Consider the following 26,728-nt stretch of genomic DNA (forward strand, 5'->3'; position numbering starts at 1 on the left):
CGTCCATCGCTTTGTGAGAAAGACCCCTCAGGAATAGATTACCTTAGCTGTATTTGACAAAACTTTAAGGAATCTTTGGTCCCTTATGCTCTTCAACTTCGTACTTTATTTTTTTTTAAAACATTTTTTGATTCGAGCGTCACTCATAAGTCTTTTGTAGACGAAATGCGAGTCTGGGGTATATATAAAATTTTAATTCTGGTATTTATGATGAGTTTATGTATCGAGAACACTGTTGTAATATCAAAAGAGCAGAGCTCATGTCTGCTGTGCTATCGGTGTTGGTCAGATTCACATGGTTATGTCACAATTAATCTCGCCAGTCAGAACTAAAGAAATTATTTGGCTGTGTTGTAAAGTCTGCTTACTTCATGTATAGTAAAGCGTGCCGCTCGATTGTAACGTCACTATAGATGACGTACTTCCTTTAGCTTTCATTACATTATCAAACTAGCAAGACGTCTGTTATTTTACTTCATACAATTGTACGAAATCTTACCCACTATACGCAATATTGGTGCCGAGACCAGATGAAATAATGGAAGCGAAGATGAAAGCCGTCCGAGCGGGACACAAAGGAGCAGTTACAAAACTCCTGAGGAAATTCGAAGACATTCAACAAAGATCCGAAGCGGATAACGAAGAAATTTCAACGCTTTTAGAAGCAGTCACACAGAAGAAAAGAATTTTAGAAAATATCAATGAGAAGATCTTGGAGCAAACTTCGGATGAAGATGTAGCAGTGGAAATACAGGAATCAGATGAGTACATGTTCAATTTAGAATATAAATTACGGCAAATTACAAAATTAGCAAAGTCAGTTCAAAATCAGAGTTTACCCGCAAATGAACCAATTTCATCGAATTTGAACCCTAAGGCCGATAGTTTTATATAATCAGTTCCCTCTACATTTATTAGTCAACCTTCAACATCAGCAAACCAACAATATACGCATGGCTCAAATTCACGCGCATCGTCTAGCGCAAACAGCGAGTATCACAAGCTACCAAAGTTAAACATACCTATATTTACCGGAGATATACTAGACTGGCAATCGTTTTGGGACTCCTATGAAACCGTGATCCACACAAATCCTACACTGAGTGATGCACAAAAATTCAACTACTTAAAGTCCCTTCTACAAAGCGAAGCGTTACAAACTATAGCAGGTTTTTCCATGACGAACACAAATTACGACAAAGCAATTTCATTACTCCAGGAAAGATACGGGCAAACTCATAAAATAGTCCAAACCTACATGCAGGCCTTACTTGATTTACAGGCTCCAATTCATACAATTACTAGCCTCCGTAGTTACTATGATAAGACAGAAACTTATGTAAGAGGTCTCTCGAGTCACTCGGACAGACAGACGATACGTACGGATCACTACTAGTTCCTGTTATTCTAAATACATTACCCGCAGAGATACGTCGACATTTAGCACGAGAACACAGATCCACAAACTGGACACTACATGATTTACGTAAAGCGCTTCTCGACGAACTAAATATTATGGAAGCCGGAAAATTTTCGGATAAAGTAGAAAGACCAATCGCAACCGCTACTTTTTTTTAACTAGTATGAAGTCACGTTCAAACTCAACATTCGGAAAACCCGAAATGTCAGTTTCGGATAAAAAGCCTTTCATTAAGTCTTGCATTTTTTTGCCATGAAAATGGCCATATAGCCGTTAATTGCACAAAATTCACAACCGTTGATGCACGCACAGCTGTAATTAAGAGAGAGAGGCTATGTTTTAACTGTCTCGGTCGTCACAAATTAGCTGAATGCAAATCTACAAGCACGTGTAAAAAATGCAACAAACGTCATCATACAAGTATATGTACTAAGAATAACAGTATGAACGAATCACATGAACAAGTAAACGAAGATAATGGTAAAACCGTATTACACTCCTCCCTCGCACCACATAAAACATCAAATGTTATATTGAAAACCGCTGTCGCTTGCGTGAGCTCAGGAACACAGTCAACGGAAGCTAACATTTTACTAGACGAAGGAGCACAAAGATCATTCGTCATAGAAGCACTCGCCAGAAAACTAGATTAAAGTATAAACGGGACCGAAATAGTTCATCTTTCTGGATTCGGAGAGCAAAACAGACAAGTTAGGCATATGCAATCGGCAACGATTTCCCTACAAACTGACGACGTAGAAAACATACAGCTCGAGGTACTTATCATTCCTGAAATAGCATTACCGATACAAACGCACATGAAATCAGTAGTTAATATGAGACATTTGCATGGATTGAAATTAGCACACCCAATTACCGAAAATGACATGTTTGATATTGATTTACTTATTGGGGCAGATTATTATTGGAGTATAGTAGGAGATAAAATCATAAGAGGTAATGGACCGACTGCCGTCGAGTCTAAATTAGGATATTTACTTTCTGGACCAACGACAAGTATTAGAGAATCAAACAGAAGTTCAATATTGATAGTTATCGTGTCTCATAAAGCAGAGGAATGTATTTTTTTGGGAAATCGAGTCCCTTGGTATAGAAGACAGTAACACAAATACAGAGCTAAAAGAATTTCAAACGATTTATGAAAACTCATCAGTGTCATTTCTTGACAACAAGTATGTCGCCAAGCTACCTTGGAAAACCAACCACCCGCCATTACCGTCAAACAAAGCTGTCGCCTTTCGTAGGACTGTAAATGTAATAAGACGTCTTAGTAAAGAACCGCAATTGTTACAAAAGTATGGAGAAATCATCGAAGAACAGGAAAAGCGATGGTTTATAGAGAAAGTCGAGAAAGATTTAGTTAAATCAAATACCAAGTTACATTATATCCTTCATCACGCAGTGAAGACAGATTCCGCCACTACACCTATCAGGATTGTGTATGATTGTAGTTCACCGGACACCGCCAGCTTAAATGATTGCTTACTTAACGTGCCTCCGAAGTTGAATAATGTAACCGCAATACTTTTAAGATTCCGCATGAATAAATACGCCGTATGTACAGATATAGAAAAGGCATTTCTCAACGTTGGACTAGATATTGAAGACCGGGACGTCACCAGATTTTTCTGGTTAAGCAATCAAACAGACCCAATCAGTTGTATCACGACTTATAGGTTTAAATCTGTACTATTTGGAGCCACCTGTTCACCATTTATATTAAATGCTGTTTTATCAAAACACATCAACAACCACCAGACAGAATTTACTGACAATTTAATGAGATATTTATACGTAGATAATATTGTTTCTAGTTTTAATTCCGAAGATGAATTGTCACAATATTTCAAAGTTGTTCGCAAATTATTTACAGATGGTGGATTCAATTTACGCGCATGGGCATCAAATAACAAACTATTACAACAACTTGCAGAATCTAAAAAGTTATTGACACAGAACAGGTAGTCAAAGTATTAGGCTTGCGTTGGAATACAGATACAGATACACTAAAGTATGCTGAAAATATTTTAGACACGGAAATAGACCTCATCACGAAACGCGAAGTACTTAGAGAATCGTCCAAGGTTTATGATCCACTCGGGATCATCAGTCCAGTTACCGTACGAGGTAAAATGTTTATACAAACACTTTGGGGTGAAAATATGAAATGGGACGAGCCTTTGCCTGATGATATGAGAACAGAATGAATTGACATCAGAAAAGATATTAATGAAGCAACAAAGACCGTTATACATCGTCACTACTTTACAAATTGTTCGGATTCTAACAGAGACAATGTGATACATGTATTTATGGATGATAGCATGAAAGCTTACGGAGCTTGTGTATACCTAGTTTCAGAAGGAAAAAGTTCACTCTTAATGTCAAGAAATCGAGTAGCACCGTTAAAACAGCTAACAATTCCAAGACTAGAACTAATGGCAGCAGTAATTGGAAGTCGACTTTTATCTCATATTTTGTCTCATATCAATGTTAATCGTGTAGTATTATGGAGCGATAGCCAAATTGTCTTGAGCTGGCTGAGTTCGAACAAGACGTTAAAACAATTTGTCGCTAATAGAGTGAAAGAAATCAAAGAACTGACTGAAAAGTTTACATGGAAATACTGTCCAAGTGAATCCAATCCTGCCGATGTACTATCAAGAGGAATAACAACTCAAAAGTTTAGAGAAAACATGTTATGGATGAACGGCCCTGATTGGTTAACGAACGAGAATAAATGGCCTGAATGGAAAATAGATGAAACGCAAATTATGCCAGCAAGTGCTCAACAAGAAGTTACAGTTGATACGACACAAATACTGAGTACACACAGTGTAACGCAGGAAAATACCATAATTGACATTGACAGGATTAATTCTTTCAAGAAAGTTTTGAAAGTCATAGCCTACGTTGAAAGATTTATATTTAACTGTAGATCGAGAGAAAAACGTACTAGAAATCTTAATACGCAAGAATTACAGAATGCAACGTATACTTTGATTCAAGAAGTACAACGAAGACACTTTTTGGACGTAAAGCTAAGCTTACAAAATGGAGAAACAAAGACACACAACTTAGTTAAACAACTGAAACTTTATTTGGATAAGGACAACTTGATTCGTTTTGAAGGACGTATTCATAACGCGCCATTGGATGAATCTACTAAATTTCCTATACTGCTACCTGCAAAAGATAGATTAACCAGACTCGTTATAATGGATGCTCATATTTCACATTTACACTCAGAACTGTCAAGTTCCGTCACACTAATCCGTCAGACATATTGGATACCGACTATACGACAAGTTGCGAACAGTATCTTACGCAAATGTGTGACCTGTAAAAAAGTTAAAGGCCGACCGTATACAGCCCCAGATCCGCCGCCTTTACCGAAGGACAGACTACGAGAAGCACCGCCGTTCACAGTAAAGGGAGTTGATTTTACGGGAGTTCTGACTGTGAAAAACAACGATGGAACTACAAGCAAGGCTTACATATGTTTATTCACATGTGCCAGCACTCGCGCTGTGCATTTAGAAGTGGTGGACAATTTAACAGAAGAAACATTTATCCTAGCATTTAGAAGATTCGTAAGTAGAAAATCGTTACCGAAAACGATGATATCCGACAATGCTTCTACCTACATTGCAGCCGCTAAGCATATAGAGAATCTCACACGATCAGCGTCACTTAAAGAAACGTTGAACAACTATGGTACAAAATGGACATTTATACCAAAACGCGCACCGTGGTACGGTGGCTTTTGGGAAAGATTGATAGGGATTACAAAAGATTGTGTTAAGAAGGTTTTGGGACGTTCCCTTATCAATATAGAACTTCTTAAGACAATTGTGACTGAAGTTGAAACTATTATGAATGACCGTCCACTAGCTTACGTATCGTCAGATCCTTTAGATGAACCGCTAATTCCATCACATTTACTTTACGGACGTCGGATCACAACACTTCCATACCCTGATAATAGAGACTTTGAGCATTCGACGCTTGAGATGACTCATGAATCGGTGAATAAACTGTCTCGATTGAAATCTCAAATTATTCAACAGTTTTGGTGCAAATGGAAACACGAGTATCTTACCTCTCTTCGAGAATATCATCGAAACACCGGAAAGGACAATCAAACAATTAAAGTTGGAGATGTAGTACAAGTGTACGAAGAATCACCGAGGACAAAGTGGAATCTAGCCGTTATTGATCAACTGAACATTGGAGGTGACGGGAAAACGAGATCTGCTGTTATACGGACAAAAAACGGACTCACTTCAAGTCCAATAACAAAACTTTATCCTCTCGAAGTATCAGAAAATAGAGACTTTACTATAGACAATCCTTCTACTTCTAGAAACTTAAACCGTAAAGCGAAAAGTGTTGCCATAGAGAAACTTAAGAAATGGACAAAAGGAAATAATTCATAATCAATGACTGTAAATTCAATTCAAGTTAAGTTTTCATATATAGACATTAACTCCTTTCAGAGACTTCAGAGTTTTCAGTAATTTTTCAAGTGTCAATTTATTTATATTGTCGTTTTTAATATTTTTAATTTCATCTTTTGCGCGGCCCGAGTATGTTGTAAAGTTTGCTTACTACATGTGTAGTAAAGCGCACCGCTCGATTGTAACGTCACTATAGTTGACGTACTTCCTTTAGCTTTCATTACATTATCAAACTAGCAAGACGTCTGTTATTTTACTTCATGCCATTGTACGAAATCTTACCCACTATACGCAATAGGCTGATTTACATTAAAATGTAAATGGATACTCTTAATCTAGATTAGAAATAGATGCAACATCTAGAATACATATACATCACAGCTTGGAATAATAGGTTTAATAAGCGCCCAACAGAATATAACTTCCGATGAAAGAAAACAAGATGAAAAAGAATATCGTCATACAAAGGACATGACAGATGAGCCGAGAGAAGTTTGCTATCGATGTCGTATGCAAAATTTATTAAATCCAAATCGGAAGTGAAAGTGAGTGCTGACGAGTGTGTACTAGTATGTACACAAGTAACAAATGGTATTCAATAGACAAAGTCGAATATGAATACCATTGTGTCGAGAAACAAAAATCAAATCCGCTGAAAATTATTTTGCGAAGTGACTATTTGCCATTTTCAAAATCCATTCCTTCCTCCACCACTGAAATAATGGCTCACGTGGAGAACCTCTTAGATAGGTGAGTCGGCAATCGTTAAGTTGGACTTTAAGTATATGATATTCTGGGTTCCTCCGACCCTATGCTGAAAAACTCTTACTTGGTCTTGGCATAAGTGATATTGTCCTTAGTTACCTCTTCCTCTGGTTTAATGGCCCATATGCAAAATCTGTTAGTTTGGTCAGCCGGATCTAGTAAAGTTTGACTATATGACATAATCAGTACCCCACTTCATGCTGACAAAATATTGTATTGGTCTAGGGCATAGTTAGTTCTATGGGATATATGTGAAGTTAGCGGTCGTTTCGTTATTCGTCATTCGATATTCTATATCCAACTCGGTTTGATATTGAAATTTGTTTAAAAATCAAAACTAAATTAAAGTATTTGATAACTTTAAAAGCATGATTGTCATATATAAGAGGAATCAAACGATATGTAAGAAATTGTCTAATGACCCCTTCAAGCTGTTGCAATCTCTCGTTGTCCTCAAATATAAAATCTTTTGTGAGTCGAGATTTGTATTACATATATTTTTTCTTAAAACAAAAACAAAACCCGACCACGCTAGAAACATTTAGAAATAGTTTATAAAAGACGAACATAAAAGACATTTTAAGCTAAAACCTACTGGAGACCTCTTAAATGACAGTGAGACACAACTGGTCTTTCAATGTTCCAAAAATTCTACTACTAGTACAAAATGTAGTATGTATATATAAAGATGCAATCAAAATGAATTTCAAGAATGATGTCATCTGTAGTATCTACGGAGGGCTTAAATTGTCACTTTTTATCTTAAAACTGTCAAAAATTTAGATGAAAGGCATAAGGCGATAATAAGATCCCTGATCTCTCAATCTTCCCAACACTATGCAGATAATTAGTTCTCATAAAGATAAAACAAGACTGAAATGAATTTGGGTAAACTTCTTGTTTTCTATAAAACCTCAAAAAATAAAGAAGACGAAAAGTGTTACCAATTTCTTTTTTATATCATAAATATCTATATACTAACAAGCTTTGTGTATGAATTTTAGGAAGATTGATAAATCAGGGAGATCTAGCATACGCCCTGTGCCCTTCTATCTTATTTTTTACGGTTGTTATTTGAAAAGTGACACTGTAAGCCCTCCGTATACATCGAAAATGATATTTCTCTTAGAAATCCTTTTCATAGCATCTGTATATCAACAAAAAATAGACAAGATTATCAAATTGTACGGATATAGGGTCACACTGTTTTTTCAGTGGTCTCCGGTAGATTTTCACTATATATTTTGAATATCGAACTGGCACTTTGAGCCCTTCATAATTATAGAACGAGAAGTATATTCAAATTCCGTGTTAAATCATGTATATATTTATATTAACCAACTCTATGTGTAATATTAGGAAGATTGATAGATCAGGAAGATTTGGCCAACGCCTTGTACCCATCTATCTGTATGTTTACGATTTCAATTTGAAAAGTAACATATTAAGCCCTCCGTACATATCGAAAATGGTATTGTCTTGGAAATCCGTTTGATAGCAACTATGCATATACGAAATAGGCAAGATTAACAATATGGTTATGTATAGTAAAAGCCCAGCAGGTCTCACTCCAGCGGTCTGTGTTAGATTTTCGCTATATACTTTGAATATCAAATTAGCACTTTGAGTCCTCCCGAAATATAGAAGACAACATGTGTACACAAATTCCTTTTGATATCATTTATATCTATATATCAATTAACTTTATGGATAATTTTAGGAAGATTGAGAGATAAGGAAGATCAAGAATTAATATGTAGTCAATCAAAAATATATTTAGGTTTGGCTTTCCATAACTTTTCAAATCATATTTTCTAGTCTTACTAGAGCGACGTTGCTGTTTTTTAACTTTTTGTCATAATATCATCTTTTAAATGAACATCTCAGATTATATTTATGTTAATAAAAATATACATGTCATACGTTGTTAAGACGAATATCCAATGTACGTAATGGTTTATATTTGAGGGCGAAGATATATGATAACGTCAGTTTGTCGGCAAAAAGGATTTCCTACATGTACATCTCTTAATTTGAATTCCTTTAACTATTACTATCATGCCATTGTAAAATTCACTCTTTTTCTGTGCTTAATCAACCTTCAATTTATTGATGATTCAGTGTAAATCATTTCACTAAAGGCATACTATCAATTGTTTTTCGATTTATATCATAAGAGGCATCAACCTTTTATTTACTTTCATTTAAATGGTGTTATAAGACACATCCCTTACAGAAAGTGCACCGGAAGCTGACAAGAACATATTCGGTGGCCGCAGTCGCTTTATTCCCATCCTCCTACGGCAAAGTTCTTGACCGCAGGTGGTTAGATTAAAAGCTATTATCCATATCTTCAACTCGTATCAATCCCTGGGTGGGAAAGTGCACCTGAAGACTTCACTGGCCATCCAAAGTCTGAGGTACCTATACAGTTATGGGTATGGGCTCATTTTTCAGTCTTTCTGTACAGCTCCCTACGGCAAAGTTTTTTTCCACACCTAATGGGATTGAAAGCTTGTCCCAGACCCTTTTATTCACGAAAATGCCCAGGTGGGAAAGTGCACCGGAAGCTGACAACAACATACTCAATTTCTCATTTCGGTCCATTACGGGTGGTGGCAGCAGTCGCTTTATTCCCATCCTCCTACGGCAAAGTTCTTGACCGCAGGTGGTTAGATTAAAAGCTATTATCCATATCTTCAACTCGTATCAATCCCTGGGTGGGAAAGTGCACCTGAAGACTTCACTGGCCATCCAAAGTCTGAGGTACCTATACAGTTATGGGTATGGGCTCATTTTTCAGTCTTTCTGTACAGCTCCCTACGGCAAAGTTCGCCACCGGACATGGCTCAAATGAAAGTTAATAAATCAAAGCAGAGCCCACTGAAATGATTTTTTGAGGGTTAAAACCTTCTTGGAATTGAATCCCACCTAAACTTTCTCAATAATATCCAATATTAAGGCAAATTCCAAATATAGTTAATTGTGTGTTAAGGGGGGTCCTGAAATCTTTAGAAAGCTTCCGATGTGCTATTTTTTAACCTTTCTTATTAACCGGACCAAATCACTACTTTATTTTAAAATTCATAACCCATTTTTTTTTACACTGTGCTTTAATCCCCCTACTGGCTATTTGAGGCATAAAACATGAAGAAATAAATTTGGAAGGGGTCCGTATAAAAAAATGGCAAGTAACTCACTGTCCAGGACTATATTCGTGGACAACGAAAAATCAAAGGACGATAACTGTGTACTCGGACCATTTGAGGATGCCGAATGTATAGAAAGCCAGTATATAGTAATTCTTTCGAACATAATATATTTCTTATTTCGTTTATTTGAAAGCTTATACATTGTATACAGGAACGAGTTTGATGTCAACTTACATTAAAGAGTTATTCTATGCAATAGTAAAGACCATAATGTTATCTGACCTGTAGGTTTGTTCGTTTGTTCGTTTGTCCGTGTATCCATCCATTTATACTCTATTATATTGAATCTAAGACGACGTTGTAGTCAGATCAAGTCAACAAGGTACACATGTTTATTAAAATATGTTCTTTTAAAAATTATTTACTGTTCTCTGAATATGGAAAATAATTGTACGAGCAAATCGTTATACATGTTATAGACAAACACTGTTTTTTTTCCAATTCAATTCGTTTACTTTTTATTCTCATTTCGTATCCGTAAATAACTTGTATATAATTATTATGTGATTGGGGAATGAATATACGCTCCGTTTTTTGTATTTATTTGCAATCCTTGATTTTTGTTTACGATCTCGGTTAAGAGTTTGGAAAACCGAGAAAACGTAAAGAAGACCTCAAAATATAGTTTACATTTTTTCTCAACTAGTTCCCTTCTCGATAGAGTTGAATACGTAGAGGAGCGCACTTTCCAGTCTATAAATACATATATAATGACTAAAGTATGTGTTTATGTAGGGGAAGAAAAATCGTTCGCTAAAGAAGATTGTTCTTTTGCTTTTTGTGTATTTTGCGCTGTGCATTTGCTGATGAAAAATACCCTATCTCCTTTGTTTTTCTATTGTATTACGATATTTTGACTTTTTACGATTTTCTCGGACGTTCTCCCTTTACTGATTTATATTGACGACTTCTGACTTGATATGATGGATATCTTTAGTTATTTAAAGGTTAAAAACAATATAAACCGTATTGGTAGCCAGATTTTATTTTTAACAAAACGTTGTTTCATTATTTTGTTTTGTGGTTTTCTCATGTACCACATTATGATTCTTTGACAAGTTGATACTCATTGTGTTCTTTATTGGTCGCTAGAATTGGTCGCTAGCTTGATTGGTCGCTAGGATTGGTCGCTAGCTTGAGTCTGGTGTGTGTATATAAGTATTCTTACCTCTACTAAGGCAATAGGAAAACAAACTCATGGACCATTCAAGTACACCGTAACTTTTCAATTGATTCTTTTTTACTTGAATTCCCAGCCATGAGATTTGTTTGATTATTGGTGAAATAAGACGCAAACTGGGTGTAAAAAACTATTGTTTTGATTTTCTGCGTCAAACGTTTATAAATATAAAAAAGAAGATTTGGTGTAATTGCCAATGAGACAACTCTAAACAAGAGAACAAATTAAATGACACAGAAATGAACAACTATAGGTCACCGTACGGCCTTCAACAATGAGCAAAGCCCATACCGCATAGTCAGCTATAAAAGGCCTAGAAATAACTTTTGTTGCATGGTTGTATTTTTCATGAAAAGTTATTACCCCTATTTATGTTTTTAAGTGATAAAAATAACAATGTTCCACATGAATGTATGAATAAATATACCATAAAAATCACCTACGTGCCCCATTTTCCTAAAACAAACTAGACAGTAGTTGTCGTTTGTTTATGTAATATATACGTGTTTCTCGTTTCTCGTTTTGTTTATATAGATTAGACCGTTGGTTTTCCCGTTTGAATGGTTTTACACTAGTAATTTTGGGGCCCTTTATAGCTTGTTGTTCGGTGTGAGCCAAGGCTCCGTGTTGAAGGCCGTACTTTAACCTATTATGGTTTAATTTTTAAATTGTTATTTGGATGGAGAGTTGTCTCATTGGCACTCACACCACATCTTCCTATATCTATCTAGAGAAACGTATATTAAATTTTCATGTGCATGCTTTAACAATGCTTTTTATATGTAATAATCAGTAACATTTTATAAATGTTGATATTTCCTAGGAAATCGGTCATGAATGTGGATAAATTGCATGTTTCAATCTTACTTTTGCTTAAGATATCGATCATGAATATGACCAACGAATCGGACAGTATGAAAACATACGGTGGCAACGAGGCGGACAGTACACTTTGAATAGAAAAGATTCAATTGTGACAATATAATAAAAAAAAATGAACCAAACTTTTGTGTGTGTATGCGGAATATGATTATTCAACTATGTATCGATTAAAAATCTTGAAAATGTTTGAATTTTCGGAGTTTTGTTAAGATTTATGACTCGAAAAATCGCAAAATTTTGACCCCTCTTCATGATCAGGAGTTATTTTAAAAAGACGGTTGATGCTAAAAGCATAAAATAAGCTTTAAATGGTCAAAAATACATCATTGTAGTTATTCACTTACCTTGAGCTGCTGAACAATCCATTATGGGACACTTTGTGTTGATATTCTATATTTTTTTGAAAAACAACGAGCCGATCGCCGTCGGACAGATCAGCAACTTCCGTTTTGTGTCACTGTCCGCTTGTACACTGTGCTTAAGAAATATTAATTTTGTCATCCAATTTTTCACCGCTTTCAACTGTCCGTTTCAGTTCATACATAAACTTTTAAGTATCAGTATGTTTTTAATTCATATTGTTTCGTTTCGTTCCGCTTTTATTTCGTTTCGCTTTTTCAGGTATCCCTCTTATTGCCCCTTTTCTATTTGATATTTTAAGCAAACATTTAAAAAATCAAACTTTCAAAAAGTGAAATAATCAAAATTGCGCGTTAGGTTTAGTATTTTAAAAGTTTGGTCAAATTTCTAAACTATCAAATTTATAAACGATATTTAGAATTTTGATATTTTAATAACTTGGTTAAAATATCAAAATTTCAAAACTTTAACACAATTTGAAATTTTGATATTTTAAAACTTTGATCAAAATTCCAAATATCTAAAATTTCAAAACTATTTAAAACTTTGAATTGATAAGTGTTACACGGACCCTGTACCTAACGTTCATTTCAAGTATTTTGTTGAAGAAATAACGTGGAAAGAGCTTCTTCGCTCAATCGTGCTATGTAAACGTACACGGATTTTACGTATCCGTTTATGGTCCATGTTTTACCATTGTCAAGTCAACATCCGGTTTTGAAAAATGTGACTTTAAAAACGAAAATAAAGTTCTAGACAACGTCATTTTGCACAATTAAAGAGTCTAATGCAGATATGAGCACGCTGATGTGCACACTTTGAATGATTCAATGCCAATTTTAACAGTTTATGTTAGAACATCAAATTCATATCAAAGTAAAGTTTAATATCGTTTTAATCTAATGTCAATCATTGCCATTGGGATGGCCATCTGATTACCATTATTGCCTTTTGTGACTTAGTCTTGGGGATTAAAATTCGGCTCAGATATATAATGTCCGGCTGGCTCAGAAAAAATTTGAAAGCCCTGGTTACAGGTAATGTCATACTGTTACAGACTGAGCACAGAGTATAAAAACAAATCAAGTGACATTGCAATTGGTAAATGGCTATCCCAATGTTTTGGGTTACCATTCCTTTCCCTTAATGAAATCGATGACTGCTATACGTTTGACGTTATCTGACGCTCCTCTCCTTCTGAAGACAAATGGCATGTACATTCTTAGACAACGTACAAGTACACATTCCATAACACCAACCAATTTGTGATGGAGTCCATAAAATTAACGAAGGGATGAATTCAACTTCACCATTTGGAACTCTAGGTTTAATAGCTTCCTTGTGAGAAAATGTGAACTCTAGAAATGCCCCCACCATTACGTATGACAGACAAAGAAAAGATGTCCTTCGCTATCGACAATTACTCCAAATATGCATGTAGAAGAGACGAAATCAAAAGAAAGGAATATATTAGATGTGTTGCCTATACATACTTGACAAGAACAGATTTATGATTTGAATGTATTCCGTGTTTATGGATTTGAATGCTGTACATATATTTTTAATTCGTCATTTTAGAATAAACAAAGTGCTTTTAACTTCGGTTTTTACTTCTTAATTTTAAGCAGGAGACAAGAGTTATAATTATACATGTTATGATTGACAATTCATAACATATGTACAACTGGTTAATGGAAGAGGTCTTTAATGATAAATGAAATAACATTACTGGGATGGAGAGTTGTCTCATTGGCACTCATACCACATCTTCTTATTCATTTCACCTGTAATTTACCTGTAAAAAATCAACTAATGTTAAATACTATTTTTGCTTTTTTTTTGTAATGCATGTACTGATTTTCTTTCATGGATGGATATCCCTTATCCTTTCTTTTCTATTTAATAGATGATTGTGTTTTGACAGACTTTTGTGATGGACACACAGACAGACAGGAAAAACAATACATTTACCAGCCTAAAAGAATGCTTTTTGTGTGAAAGTTACACACATATTTTCTATCAATTTCCAAGTAACATAAACAATGTCAATTTGATCCATGGCATGACTTGTCACCAGTAATTTCCTTTATAACTTGTATTCCTTTTTTTAATTTTTGGAGTTTTAATGCCACTTTTAAGCACTTTATTTAGGCTATTTCTTGGTGGCCAGTTTTTATTGCAGGAGGATACCGGAGTGCCCAGGGAAAACCAAAGACTTTGGATAGGAAAACTGAAAATCCTAGTCAATTAAGATTAGAATCGGAAGCCCTTGCACAAGCAGGGTTCTAACTAACAACCTCAGTGTTGACTGGCTAGTAATTACAGTAGTAGATACTTAGACTACTTGGCCACCAAGGCCATTTTTTACAACTTAATAAAACACACCTGAGTCATTTTGAGTTTCCTGATTGTTTCCAGAGCTTTAACATATCTCGTTGAGGCAAAAATATCATCAAACTTGTCTTTTAACTGTTTACCTTCACTTAAAGGCCTGAAATGATACAAATAGCACTGCAGTATTTAATTTTAATAATAGTTATTTTACAATAAAAATCTTCCAATACAAGCAATGCTCTGGATTGAACTATCATTCGTATCATTGACTTATTTTTTATTTTTAGGTCGTCTGTTGGATCTTATCCAATGTGCCACATTTAATTTTTGTCAACCTTTCATGTGTTATCTGTGGTAACGGTATTGATAAAGGCTGTGCAGTGATCTATATATTACTTTTAAATCATTTTTGTCCTGGTTGTAAATAGTTGTTGTTGTGAAACATAGCAATCCTACATTCATATAATAGTTTTCTTAAACTATACTGGATTTGTACCAAAATTGGACAGAAGCTTGATCAAAAGCTAGTACTGTGGATTCATTAATATTCGTTGGATACCAATTTTCGTGGATTTCGTGGGTACAGGAGAACAATGAATTGAAATGTTCAACAAAATACAAATTTTGTAAAGGAATGAGTGTAGACTTTGCCAAAACCACGAAATTAAATATCCACAAATATGTAAGTTTTCCTCAAACCACGAAAATTGGTTCCCATGAAAATAAATGAATCCACAGTATCTAGAAGGGAATTTTGTAAAGATTATTTCCTGTTTTTCGGTATATTACTTTTAAATGGACTTGGTTTTTCTTTTAGCTAACATGACATACAGTCTGCAGTTAAAGTTTTTAAAACATTCTTTAGACTCATAAAGTACGCAAGGCACTGAGTTCCGCTGAACACTTACAAATTTATTCATACCCCAACTTCCCCATTTTTTAAAAAGCTTTTCATAAAATTAAAATAGAATTGGTCTGTTGTATGAATACTACTTAGTTAAATGAACATCTGGTGCAGTAAAATTGGTACCATTTAATTTGATTAGTTAACACCTGTATAAGTGTACTGCAAATTGATCTGTAACCCTTACCAATTAGCTTTACTCCTGGTGGCAGAAAATAACATTCTCTAATACAGGCTTAGATACACCTAATGCTGAAATCATCTGAAATATAAACAGAAGTGGAATAAATACATTATACAACAAGAGGAAATATCAAATTTGACCTCCATTTTGTCATCAGTATCAACATATTAAAATTTGAAAAGCTTAGATTGAATGGTTCATGATTAAATGCAACAACGTGAATGGATACGCCATTTTTCGATCTTTCAAGAACCATAACTCCTAACCGGAAAAAAGTCATAATCGCCATTATTGAAATTGACCTCTATTTTGTCATTAGTAACAACATTTAAAAATTTCAAAAGCTTAGGTTGAATGGTTAATGAGAAAATGCACGGACACAACTGGAAACACCATTTTTCAATCTTTCAAGAACCATAACTCCTGAACGGTAAAAGTAAAATTCGCCATTATTGAACTTGACCTTCATTTAGTTGTCAGTAACAACATATTAAAATCTTAAAAGCTTTGGTTGAATGGTTCTTGAGTTAATGCACAGACAACATTTGATTGACGCCCGCCCGACTGCCCGGCCGCCAGACCGCCATACATCCCCAAAACAATAACCTACATTTTTGTCACAAAAATCAGGTTAAAAACTCATTATTGGCACGATTGCAATATAGGAACAAACATCTGGAGAACATGCTTTAAATCATATTTAATTGGAGGATACTGTTTATTCTAGTCATAGAATATATTGAGAAAACATTTTGTATAGAAACTACATTTGGATGGCTTGTGAATAGTTACATGTATTATGAAGTACATTTCTTAGAGATGATAAATACACATCACAAAAAATGCTACCTGTTTTATCTCAAGAAGATTTTTACAGTAGTGTACTACTTTTGGGACAAATGTTATCAAAAATATAGAAAAGGCTATCAGCTGTTACTTTTAAAAATATGGAAACTGCGCATGTGTGGATGAATGGACGTGTGAAATTCTGAGGAGCGCTGAAAGAAAGACTTTTATCCTTTTATATATTGCATTTCGTATTTTTATGGGCTTATTTAATTAACTTTAGTGTACATAATCTTGTCTTATCGTTTTAATTGACATATTATTTCTAAATAGTGACTTTCTAAGAAATTGCGATTCAAATGTAAAATGTTTTCCCGCCGGTAGCCGCCATCTTAGTAAACCGTGGTCTGTACAACACGAGGTACAACAACAACATAACCATCCTGGTACAACACTATTTGGCTGACAGGTAGAACTGTATATATATTTTTATTTTCCAATCTGTAAATACTTTTGCATTTTCTGATAAATATAACAAAGGAAATTCATGTCATTAAATCGTCTCACAAAATTTCTGGCAAAATACAGGCTGCCTTACGGTAACGTAAAAACCCATACCCCGGTAGTCCTCACAGATAGCAAGGGGCGCTGGCTGCAGGGTAAGGAAACTCACCAGTCCGAAAGGGAAATTATATGGTGGAGTAAATCTTCTGAAAAAGTCTAGAAACGAGTCCAATACTTGGAAAATATCATTGCAGAAAAAGTTAAAACTCTTGGTAACATTTGGCTCTATGTATGGCTCGGTACTTGTGACCTCACCTCAAAACAAGGAAAATATATTTCAATTACATCACAAACTGGCGACGAAATCATCGACCACATAATAGAATATTTTAACCAGATAATAAGCATCATTAAAAAATATCCTGGCTGTAAAGTAACTTTTCTGGAGACCCCTATATACTCAATCCTGGAATACAACAAACAGAAAGGTCACCCTCACCCAGAGACTTTTGTAGATCAAGACGCAGAATTAAACAGACAAGTATATCAATGGTAGTCAAACACCCTCTAGGAGTAAAGCTCTAAGGTAGTCATGGTCAAGGTCATGACACACACCATTGTAACTATAGAAGAGACCCAGGACTAAGTTAAATCTTATAGACATACTGCCTATAAGCCTGGTGTAACAGAATTATTGCTTTTTAATAAGATTAATTTCTGGTATGAAGCGCATTTAAAACAGATAAATTCCAAGTATGAACTTTATTACTTTTTTATCAATTTCAGCACATGTAGAGCAAATAAATTCATGTTATGCAATTTATTACCTCCTTATCAATTTCTGCACATTTGGAGCTGATACTTTTCTTCTCTCCAGCAGCATTTCTCCTGGTTATACAACCATCTAACGTCTTCAAGGTTACTTGTTTCAACTGTATAATGAAGCAAAATAATTGTAAAGGACTGTAAATTAAGACAACTAGAGGCTCTAAAGAGCCTGTGTCGCTCACCTTGGTCTATGTGCATATTAAACAAAAGACACAAATGGATTCATGACAAAATTGTATTTTGGTGATGGTGATGTGTTTGAAGTTCTTACTTTACTGAACGTTCTTGCTTCTTACAATTATATCTATAATGAACCTTGCCCATTAGTAACAGAGAAAAATATTTGGTAAAAATTTACATAAATTTACCGAATTAATGAAAATTGTTAAAAATTGACTATAAAGGGCAATAACTCCTTAAGGGGTCAATTGACCATTTAGGTCATGTTGACTTATTTGTAGATCTTACTTTGCTGAACATTATTGCTGTTTACAGTTTATCTCTATCTATAATAGTAATCAAGATAATAACCAAAAACGGCAAAATTTCTTTAAAAATTACCAATTGGAGGGCAGCAAGCCAACAACCGATTGTCCAATTCATCTGAAAATTTCAGGGCAGATAGATATTGACCTGATAAACATTTTTATCCCTGTCAAATTTCCTCAAAATGCTTTGGTTTTTGAGTTATAAGCCAAAAACTGCATTTTACCCCTATGTTCTATTTTTAGCCTTGGCGGCCATCTTGGTTGGTTGACCGGGTCACGCCACACATTTTTTAAACTAGATACCCCAAAGATGATTGTGGCCAAGTTTGGATTAATTTGGCTCAGCAGTTTCAGAGGAGAAGATTTTTGTAAAAGATTACTTAGATTTATGAAAAATGGTTAAAAATTGACTATAAAGGGCAATAACTCCTAAAGGGGTCAACTGACCATTTCGGTCATGTTGACTTATTTGTAAATCTAACTTTGCTGAACATTATTACTGTTTACAGTTTATCTCTATCTATAATAATATTCAAGATAATAACCAAAAACAGCAAAATTTCCTCATAATTACCAATTTAGGGGCAGCAACCCAACAACAGGTTAACCGATTCATCTGAAAATTTCAGGGCAGATAGATCATGACCTGATAAACATTTTTACCCCATGTCAGATTTCCTCTAAATGCTTTGGTTTTTGAGTTATAAGCCAAAAACTGCATTTTACCCCTATGTTCTATTTTTAGCCGTGGCGGCCATCTTGGTTGGATGACCGGGTCACGCCACACATTTTTTAAACTAGATACCCCAATGATGTTTGTGGCCAAGTTTGGTTTGATTTGGCCCAGTAGTTTCAGAGGAGAAGATTTTTGTAAAAGCTAACGCCGGACGACGACGGACGACGGACGACGGACGACGGACGCCGGACGCCAAGTGATGAGAAAAGCTCACTTGGCCCTTTGGGCCAGGTGAGCTAAAAATGAAATCGGCGCAAATGAAAGAATGAAAATTTTCAAAATCGGCGCAAATGTCATACGCCCACTGATATATACAATTAACAGTTACCAAATTGCAATGAAAACGGACCGATTTAATGGCATTACATCATATAAATAATATTTATCATATTTAGTTTAGCATTAAAATAACACCAAATGATAGTTTTACCAAATAAGGGGGGTAAATATATATTTTTTTAGCCAACTTTTTAAAATAACGATTACTTATTAAGTAAATGAGGCAATTAAAAACCCATACAGACCTCATTTATTACTGACCAATGAATATTCTGGCCAACAACTTCTTGCTATATATTCTTGATAATTTTGATCTGTCAGTAATCATGAAATAGATTCGTAAAGATCAGACCTTAGAAAACAGTAAGTAAACTCTTCCAACAATATTCATCCGGTAAATGTTCCTTTTTTTCTAATTTGGTAATTTTCCTACATAACGTTACATGCGAATGCAAAATAATTAGTTTTATCTATTCAGTCCAATTAATTACTAGATCTTGCTTTATTTGTGGTTTTTTTAAATAAAAACTATATATAGTTGCATGCAAACTTCAGTAAATAAAACCGTATTAAACTAGGTTTCACTGTCCCGATCAAAACGTGTGAGTTGAGATATAATCGCAAGTTCAATGTATTATATGAAAACAAACTCGTTAATTTAGTCATCCGTTATTCCCTTTTCATGTCTGAATGAAGCAGAAACACCTGGAAAAACGTTTATACTTTTTAATAGGCAGTCAGTTATGTGATAAACTGAAGAGAAAACTGACCCCCCCCCCAAAAAAAAAAAAAAAAAAACCATAAAAATTAAAATGGAAATTGTAAATTATAGCATTTTACAAGATCTTTTCTTTGTGTGCTAAGTACTAGTACAGAGAAATCAATTGATTGTTGTTTGCTTTACGTCCAGTGGCAAATATTTCATGCATGTTCATGACTATAACACATAAATTTTAAATACAATAGGTATGTCGTACAATAGGAGGTCGACAGAGAGGTTGGACGTGAAACTTTAAAATACCACTGGAAAATGAGGGTATATTGAATAAGGACAGAAATTAAGACTTGAAACAGCAGGCAATAATCCGGCGGACCACTCAAATAACAGGTGCAAGAGTTTTTTTTATGCCGAGAACGTTGATCCATAAAATCTACCCTTAAGTCGATCATCCATGTTTACGTGTAGTTTACAATATCATTTAACGCATCCAATTAAGGTTAGATACTTTTAGCTCGCTTTAATATCCCTGAAAATTCTGTGAAACTGTAGTGTGTATTGTACTTTTGTTTTTGGTATGATATTCTGTACTACTGATCACTACCGCTCTCCTGGTTGGTCTCGTGTGGGGTGTTCGCCTCGAGAGCTGGAGTCATTTGTTCGAATCTCGAACGGGTCAAACAAAGAAGTTAATTAAATTGGTATTATATTTCAACGCTAAACACGTGGCATCATAGAGTAAGAGCACAGACTGGCCGGCTCAGAGTCGGAAATGTGTCCGGGTCGGGTGACTTTTCTTCCTGCGAACTAATATCTTGTGAACTCACACGATAAAAAAAACGACTCAGCTTGTCAGTCTAGTAAAAAACGGGGTTAATTTTCTTATTATATTTACATGTTATCGTCCTGAATATTAATATTATTTGCCGCTGGTCGTCATTCATTATCATTATTTTTTTTTACCGTTATTTTATACAGTGAAGTGTTTTTCTTTTACTGGTTTATATTACAACTTCTTAAATTTTCACCGATCAAAATTAAACTATAGCAGGTGATTTTTTTCAACCAAACACTTGTGATTGTTTGGATATCTTTGACGGTAAATAATATTTAATCAAATGTGCCTTTTCGGATTTAAAATATTTGACGGTAAATATTATTGCATTAACTCCGTATAACTATTATTTAGTCATGGGTCGGTTTTGAGCTTATTATTCTGTATACGCATCTTTCTATAAAAAAGACCGAATGTTGACTCTAAATATTTGTATGTATCTGTGACTTTGGGTTGCTGTCGAATTAATGTATACCTTTATCTCCTTTTATTCAAAACCAAATGGTTCGCTTGGGTATAGAAATATTGACATCTCTGGACCTCTCCCGTCCCACAGTAATACCCTTGCTAAATGGGTGCGTTCGTTTTGGCTTATTTTATATATAAATACGCAGCTTTGTCCGATCAAAAAATAATAGGAATGTATATCCGATGCCTGGTGCAGTAATAATAATAATAATAATAATAATAATAATAGCTTTATTTAAAGAGAGTAACTTATTTGGATTAAACCAATTTTCAATAAGGCTCTCTATATATACATACAATGTTAACAATATAAATAAAACATAATTAATCTACTAGTACACACATGTAAAGAATAGACGTATAGAAAGTAATATAACAACAACAACAACACCTATATGGTATACATTGTGGCTTAACTTAAAATTTAACACTTTTCAAAATAAAATGACTTGTAAGAGTTTTTAAATGCAGATATACTTTTTAATTTTTTAATTTCACTGGACAATGAATTCCACACTTTTGGACCACTAAAAGAAAAACTTGATTTGTATAATTCTGTATTTGATTTAGGGACAATAAAATTATCCGATGATGAAAGTCGAGTATTGTACGATTGTTTACTACTTGTAGGCACAATAAGATTTGATAAATATTTTGGTGCCAGTTGGTGTTTTGATTTATACATTAATAATGATTTGTGGTACGATATTCTCTTAGTAACAGGAATAATTCCAGATTCCTTAAATAGTTCACTGGATGGTTTACGAATATCGTGTTCGTTTAAAATAATTCTAGCTGCCCTTTTTTGCAATTTTAGTAAACTGTCAACTAAAAACTTGTTACAGTTTCCCCATACTGAACAACAGTAATCCAAATGTGAAAGAATATACGCATTGTAAAATAGAATTCGTGCATTGTGATTCAAGAATTTCTTGATTCTTTTTAATAAAGCTAATGAAGAATTAACTTTTTTTGCAGTGAGGATTTAACGCTATCTATACGACGATCTACGCACGAGTTGAATGATTGAAATGTGTAAACAACAAGAAAGCAAATATGCAATAAAGATATTATTACGTTTAAAAAAAAAGAGAAAGGTCAGCTAAATCTTTTCAAATAAGTCGCATGGCTGATTTTAACAACATGTGTTGTGACTTTTGCTAGAACAATAGTAGATGAAAACAAATATATAACAAAACCGATCAGCAAGACAATATAAAAAAAATGAAACGCCCAAAATAAGTTGAATCTTTTTATAAATTGTTGTCAACCTTTTTCTATCATTTTTTGTTGTTTTTATGACAACTATTATACCACTAAATACTTAGCCGTTTGCATCGTTTTGGTTTGAAAGAAAAGCACTGTAAGAGTACTTGTAGTTACCATTCTTACAAACCTGCTCGTGCATTTTTCATTGTTATTCAACGCAAGATAATTATCTAAGATACATTTATACCTGGGACGATCTCATTTCACAAAGGATTTCTAGTGTCTACTTATTGTACCTCTAACTTATTTACCCGATGTAGGTCTTTAAGTTGAGGTTCAATTTACTTAAAGTTAATCGGGCATAACTAATTAGATACGCCCTCTTAAAATCAGGGGGTCCAAAATAGGATCGGGAAAAAAACACCAAGCAAAATACCCTAATTTACAATTTAGAAATTTGTTTGATTCAAAAAACTTTTGGTTGCTTAAATATCTCCAATCAATAATCAGACGGTATTTTGTTGAAATAATAATCTGTCCCGAACCGGGAGATGTTGGCTGCAATAGGAATTTATTTATAAAAAGTCCATATCTCATTTACTTATAGTGGCCGTTATTGATTGTAAATTCATAGCGTTTTGTTTATGGCATTCGTCTATAGTGGAGAAAACAGAGGGAGCTTAACTTACGAGTTCGATCATTATGGTTCAAATCTATTCTGTTACGGCATACGTTTTACCTCTAGCGAACGCTCTGTCTTATTGTAAAAAGTGCCACTCTAAATTTATAAGCATTTGCTTCAGATTGATCCACTTTGCATCTAGTCGTGAATATGCATGGTATATTTGCCACTGGACACAAAGGAGCAATAAATTAATCAGCTTTATTTAGTGATGTATAATCATTTGTCCTCAGTTGATTATAGTCTCAAAATTTTTTCCAATCTTTATATATTTCGTTATTATTTACATTTGAATTTTTAGACGTAAATCTTAGCATTTTTTCCATCATTTTTCTCTTTGCATTTAATCTTTTTTTTTAAACATTAAAACAAACGTTGTCGTAGTACACATCAGGGGTTACATTGTATAATTTCCAGCAAAACTAATAGGGGAGGGGACTAGAACAGAAAAGCAATCTTCATTGAGTGGCAATAACTTATATATTGAAGCGTACAATGACGGCTGTCTCGTCTAGGTGACACCATTTGCTGTTTCAAGTTTATTTATATCTCAGACTGGTATAAAAGTTGTCATAAAAGCAACAACAAACAAGAGGCTCTCAAGAGCCTGAATCGCTCACCTTAATTTTTTTGGTTAAATCTCTCATCAATGATTATTTTGGCTTTTCAATTTATTTAAATGTTCTTTGAATCGTCCTATTTTCTTCAAAAGCAAAAAAAAATCATTTTCTCCTATGTTCTATTTTAGCCATAGGAGCTATGTTTCTGACATACAAGGAAATAAAATCTAAAATTTATACTAGATACTCTGAAATTCATTTAGCCTAAGTTTGGCTGAAATTGATACAGCAGTTTCAAAGGAGAAGATTTTTTTAAAGTAAGTCAACATGATGAACAAATAGTGAAAAAAAGTCTTTAAAGGGCAATAACTCCTTAAGGGGTCAATTGACAATTTTGGTCAAATTGACTTATTTGTAGATCTTACTTTGCTTAACATTTTTGCTATTAACAGTTTTGCTATTAACAGTTTATCTGTATCTATAATAATATTCAAGATAATAACCAAAAACTGCAAAATTTCTTTAAAATCATCAATTTAGGAGCATTATACCTGAAAAAAACAGTTACCCAATTTGGCTGAAAATTTCAGGACAGGTAGACCTTGACCTAATAAATACTTTAACTTCTTGTCTTATTTGCTCTAAATGCTTTCGTTTTTGAGATATAAGCCAAAAACTGCATTTTACCCTGTGTTCTATTTTTAGCCATGACGGCCATGTTTTTTGACGAAATAAAAAATAAAGCACAAAGTTAACTCTATTTTATACACCCTACTGATCATTCAGTTGAAGTTTGGTTGAATTTGGTTTAGTAGTTTTAGAGGAGAAGATTTTTTAAAGTTAGCAAATATGATGAACAAATTGTGAAAAATTGTCATTAAAGGACAATAACCCCTTAAGGGGTCAATTGACAATTTTGGTCATATTAACTTATTTGTAGATCTTACTTTGCTGATCATTTTTGCTGTTTACAGTTTATCTTTATCTATAATAAAATTCAAGATAATGACCAAAAACTGCAAAATTTCCTTAAAATTACCAATTAAGTGGCAGCAACCCAACTATGGGTTGTTTGATTCATCTGAAAATTTCAGGGCTGATAGATATTACCCTAATGAACATTTTAATCCCATGTCAGATTTGCTCTTAATGCTTTCGTTTTTGAGATATATGCCAAAAACTGCATTTGACCCCTATGTTCTTTTTAAGTAACGGCGGCAATGTTTTTTGACGGATCAAAAATCGAAGCAAAAATTTTGTGCAGGATAATCTAAGGAACAATAATGCTAAGTTTCATCCAAATCCATTCAGTAGTTTCAGAGGAGAAGATTTTTTAAAGTTAGCAAATATGATGAACAAATTGTGAAAAATTGTCATTAAAGGACAATAACCCCTTAAGGGGTCAATTGACAATTTTGGTCATATTTACTTATTTGTAGATCTTACTTTGCTGATCATTTTTGCTGTTTACAGTTTATCTTTATCTATAATAATATTCAAGATAATGACCAAAAACTGCAAAATTTCCTTAAAATTACCAATTAAGTGGCAGCAACCCAACAATGGGTTGTTTCATTCATCTGAAAATTTCAGGGCTGATAGATATTGACCTAATGAACATTTTTACCCCGTCTCAGATTTGCTCTAAATGCCTTCGTTTTTGAGATATAAGCCCAAAACTGCATTTGACCCCTATGTTCTAATTTAAGTAACGGCGGCCATGTTTTTTGACGGATCAAAAATTGAAGCACACACTTTGTGCATGATAATCGAAGGAACAATCATGCTAAGTTTCATTCAAATCCATTCAGTAGTTTCAGAGATGAAGATATTTGAAAAATTATTAACGACGACAGACGACGACGACGACGACGACGACAACTTATTTAGGGCGTTTAATTTTTTTTATATTGTCTTGCTGATCGGTTTCGTTATATATTTTTTTTCATCTTCTATTGTTCCAGCAAAAGTCACAAAACATGTTGCTAAAATCACCCATGCGACTTGTTTGAAAACTTTTAGCTGACCTTTCATTTTTTTTTAAACGTAATAATATCTTTAATGCATTTTTGCTTTCTTGTTGTTTACACATTTCAATCATTCAACTAGTGCGTAGATCGTCTTTCCCTACTAATGTTTTTTAAGGTATAGATAGCGTTAAATCCTCACTGCACCAGGCATCGGATATAGATTCCTATTATATTTTGATCGGACAAAGCTGCGTATTTATTATATCCAATAAGCCAAACGAACGCACCCATTTAGCAAGGGTATTACTGTGGGACGGGAGAGGTCCAGAGATGTCAATATTTCTATACCCAAGCGAACCATTTGGTTTTGAATAAAAGGAGATAAAGGTATACATTAATGCGACAGCAACCCAAAGTCACAGATACATACAAATATTTAGAGTCAACATTCGGTCTTTTTTATAGAAAGATGCGTAAACAGAATAATAAGCTCAAAACCGACCCATGACTAAATAATATACGGAGTTAATTCAATAATATTTACCGTCAAATATCTTATATCCGAAAAGGTACATTTGATTGAATATTATTTACCGTCAAAGATATCCCAACAATCACAAGTGTTTGGTTGAAAAAAATCACCTGCTATAGTTTAATTTTGATCGGTGAAAATTTCAGAAGTTGTAATATAAACCAGTAAAAGAAAAACACTTCACTGTATAATATAACGGTAAAATAAATAATGATAATGGATGACGACCAGCGGCAAATAATATTAATATTCAGGACGATAACATGTAAATATAATAAGAAAATTAACCCCGTTTTTTACTAGACTGACAAGTTGAGTCGGTTTTTTTTGTCGTGTGAGTTCACAAGATATTAGTTCGCAGGAAGAAAATTCACCCGACCCGGACATATTTCCGACTCTGAGCCGGCCAGT

At 34.1% G+C, this 26,728-nt stretch overlaps 2 protein-coding genes across 2 annotated transcripts in view; both read right to left on the minus strand.

The window, feature by feature from the left end:
• The window catches only part of LOC134700263 (DNA repair protein RAD50-like), a 37,252-nt gene extending 21,682 nt beyond the window's left edge, over positions 1 to 15,570 (minus strand). Inside the window, exons 1-2 of the mRNA XM_063561623.1 lie at positions 15,557 to 15,570; positions 14,686 to 14,791 (exon numbers count right to left, since the gene is read on the minus strand). Of these exons, the coding sequence (XP_063417693.1) occupies positions 14,686 to 14,791; positions 15,557 to 15,570 (120 nt within the window). The remainder of the gene's footprint in view (positions 1 to 14,685; positions 14,792 to 15,556) is intronic.
• Positions 1 to 26,728, minus strand: part of LOC134700236 (uncharacterized) — an 89,832-nt gene that overhangs the window by 57,128 nt on the left and 5,976 nt on the right. The gene's annotated exons all lie outside the window — the stretch shown is intronic.

Source organism: Mytilus trossulus, unplaced genomic scaffold, assembly GCF_036588685.1.
Source record: "Mytilus trossulus isolate FHL-02 unplaced genomic scaffold, PNRI_Mtr1.1.1.hap1 h1tg000128l__unscaffolded, whole genome shotgun sequence".
Lineage (NCBI taxonomy): Eukaryota > Metazoa > Mollusca > Bivalvia > Mytilida > Mytilidae > Mytilus > Mytilus trossulus.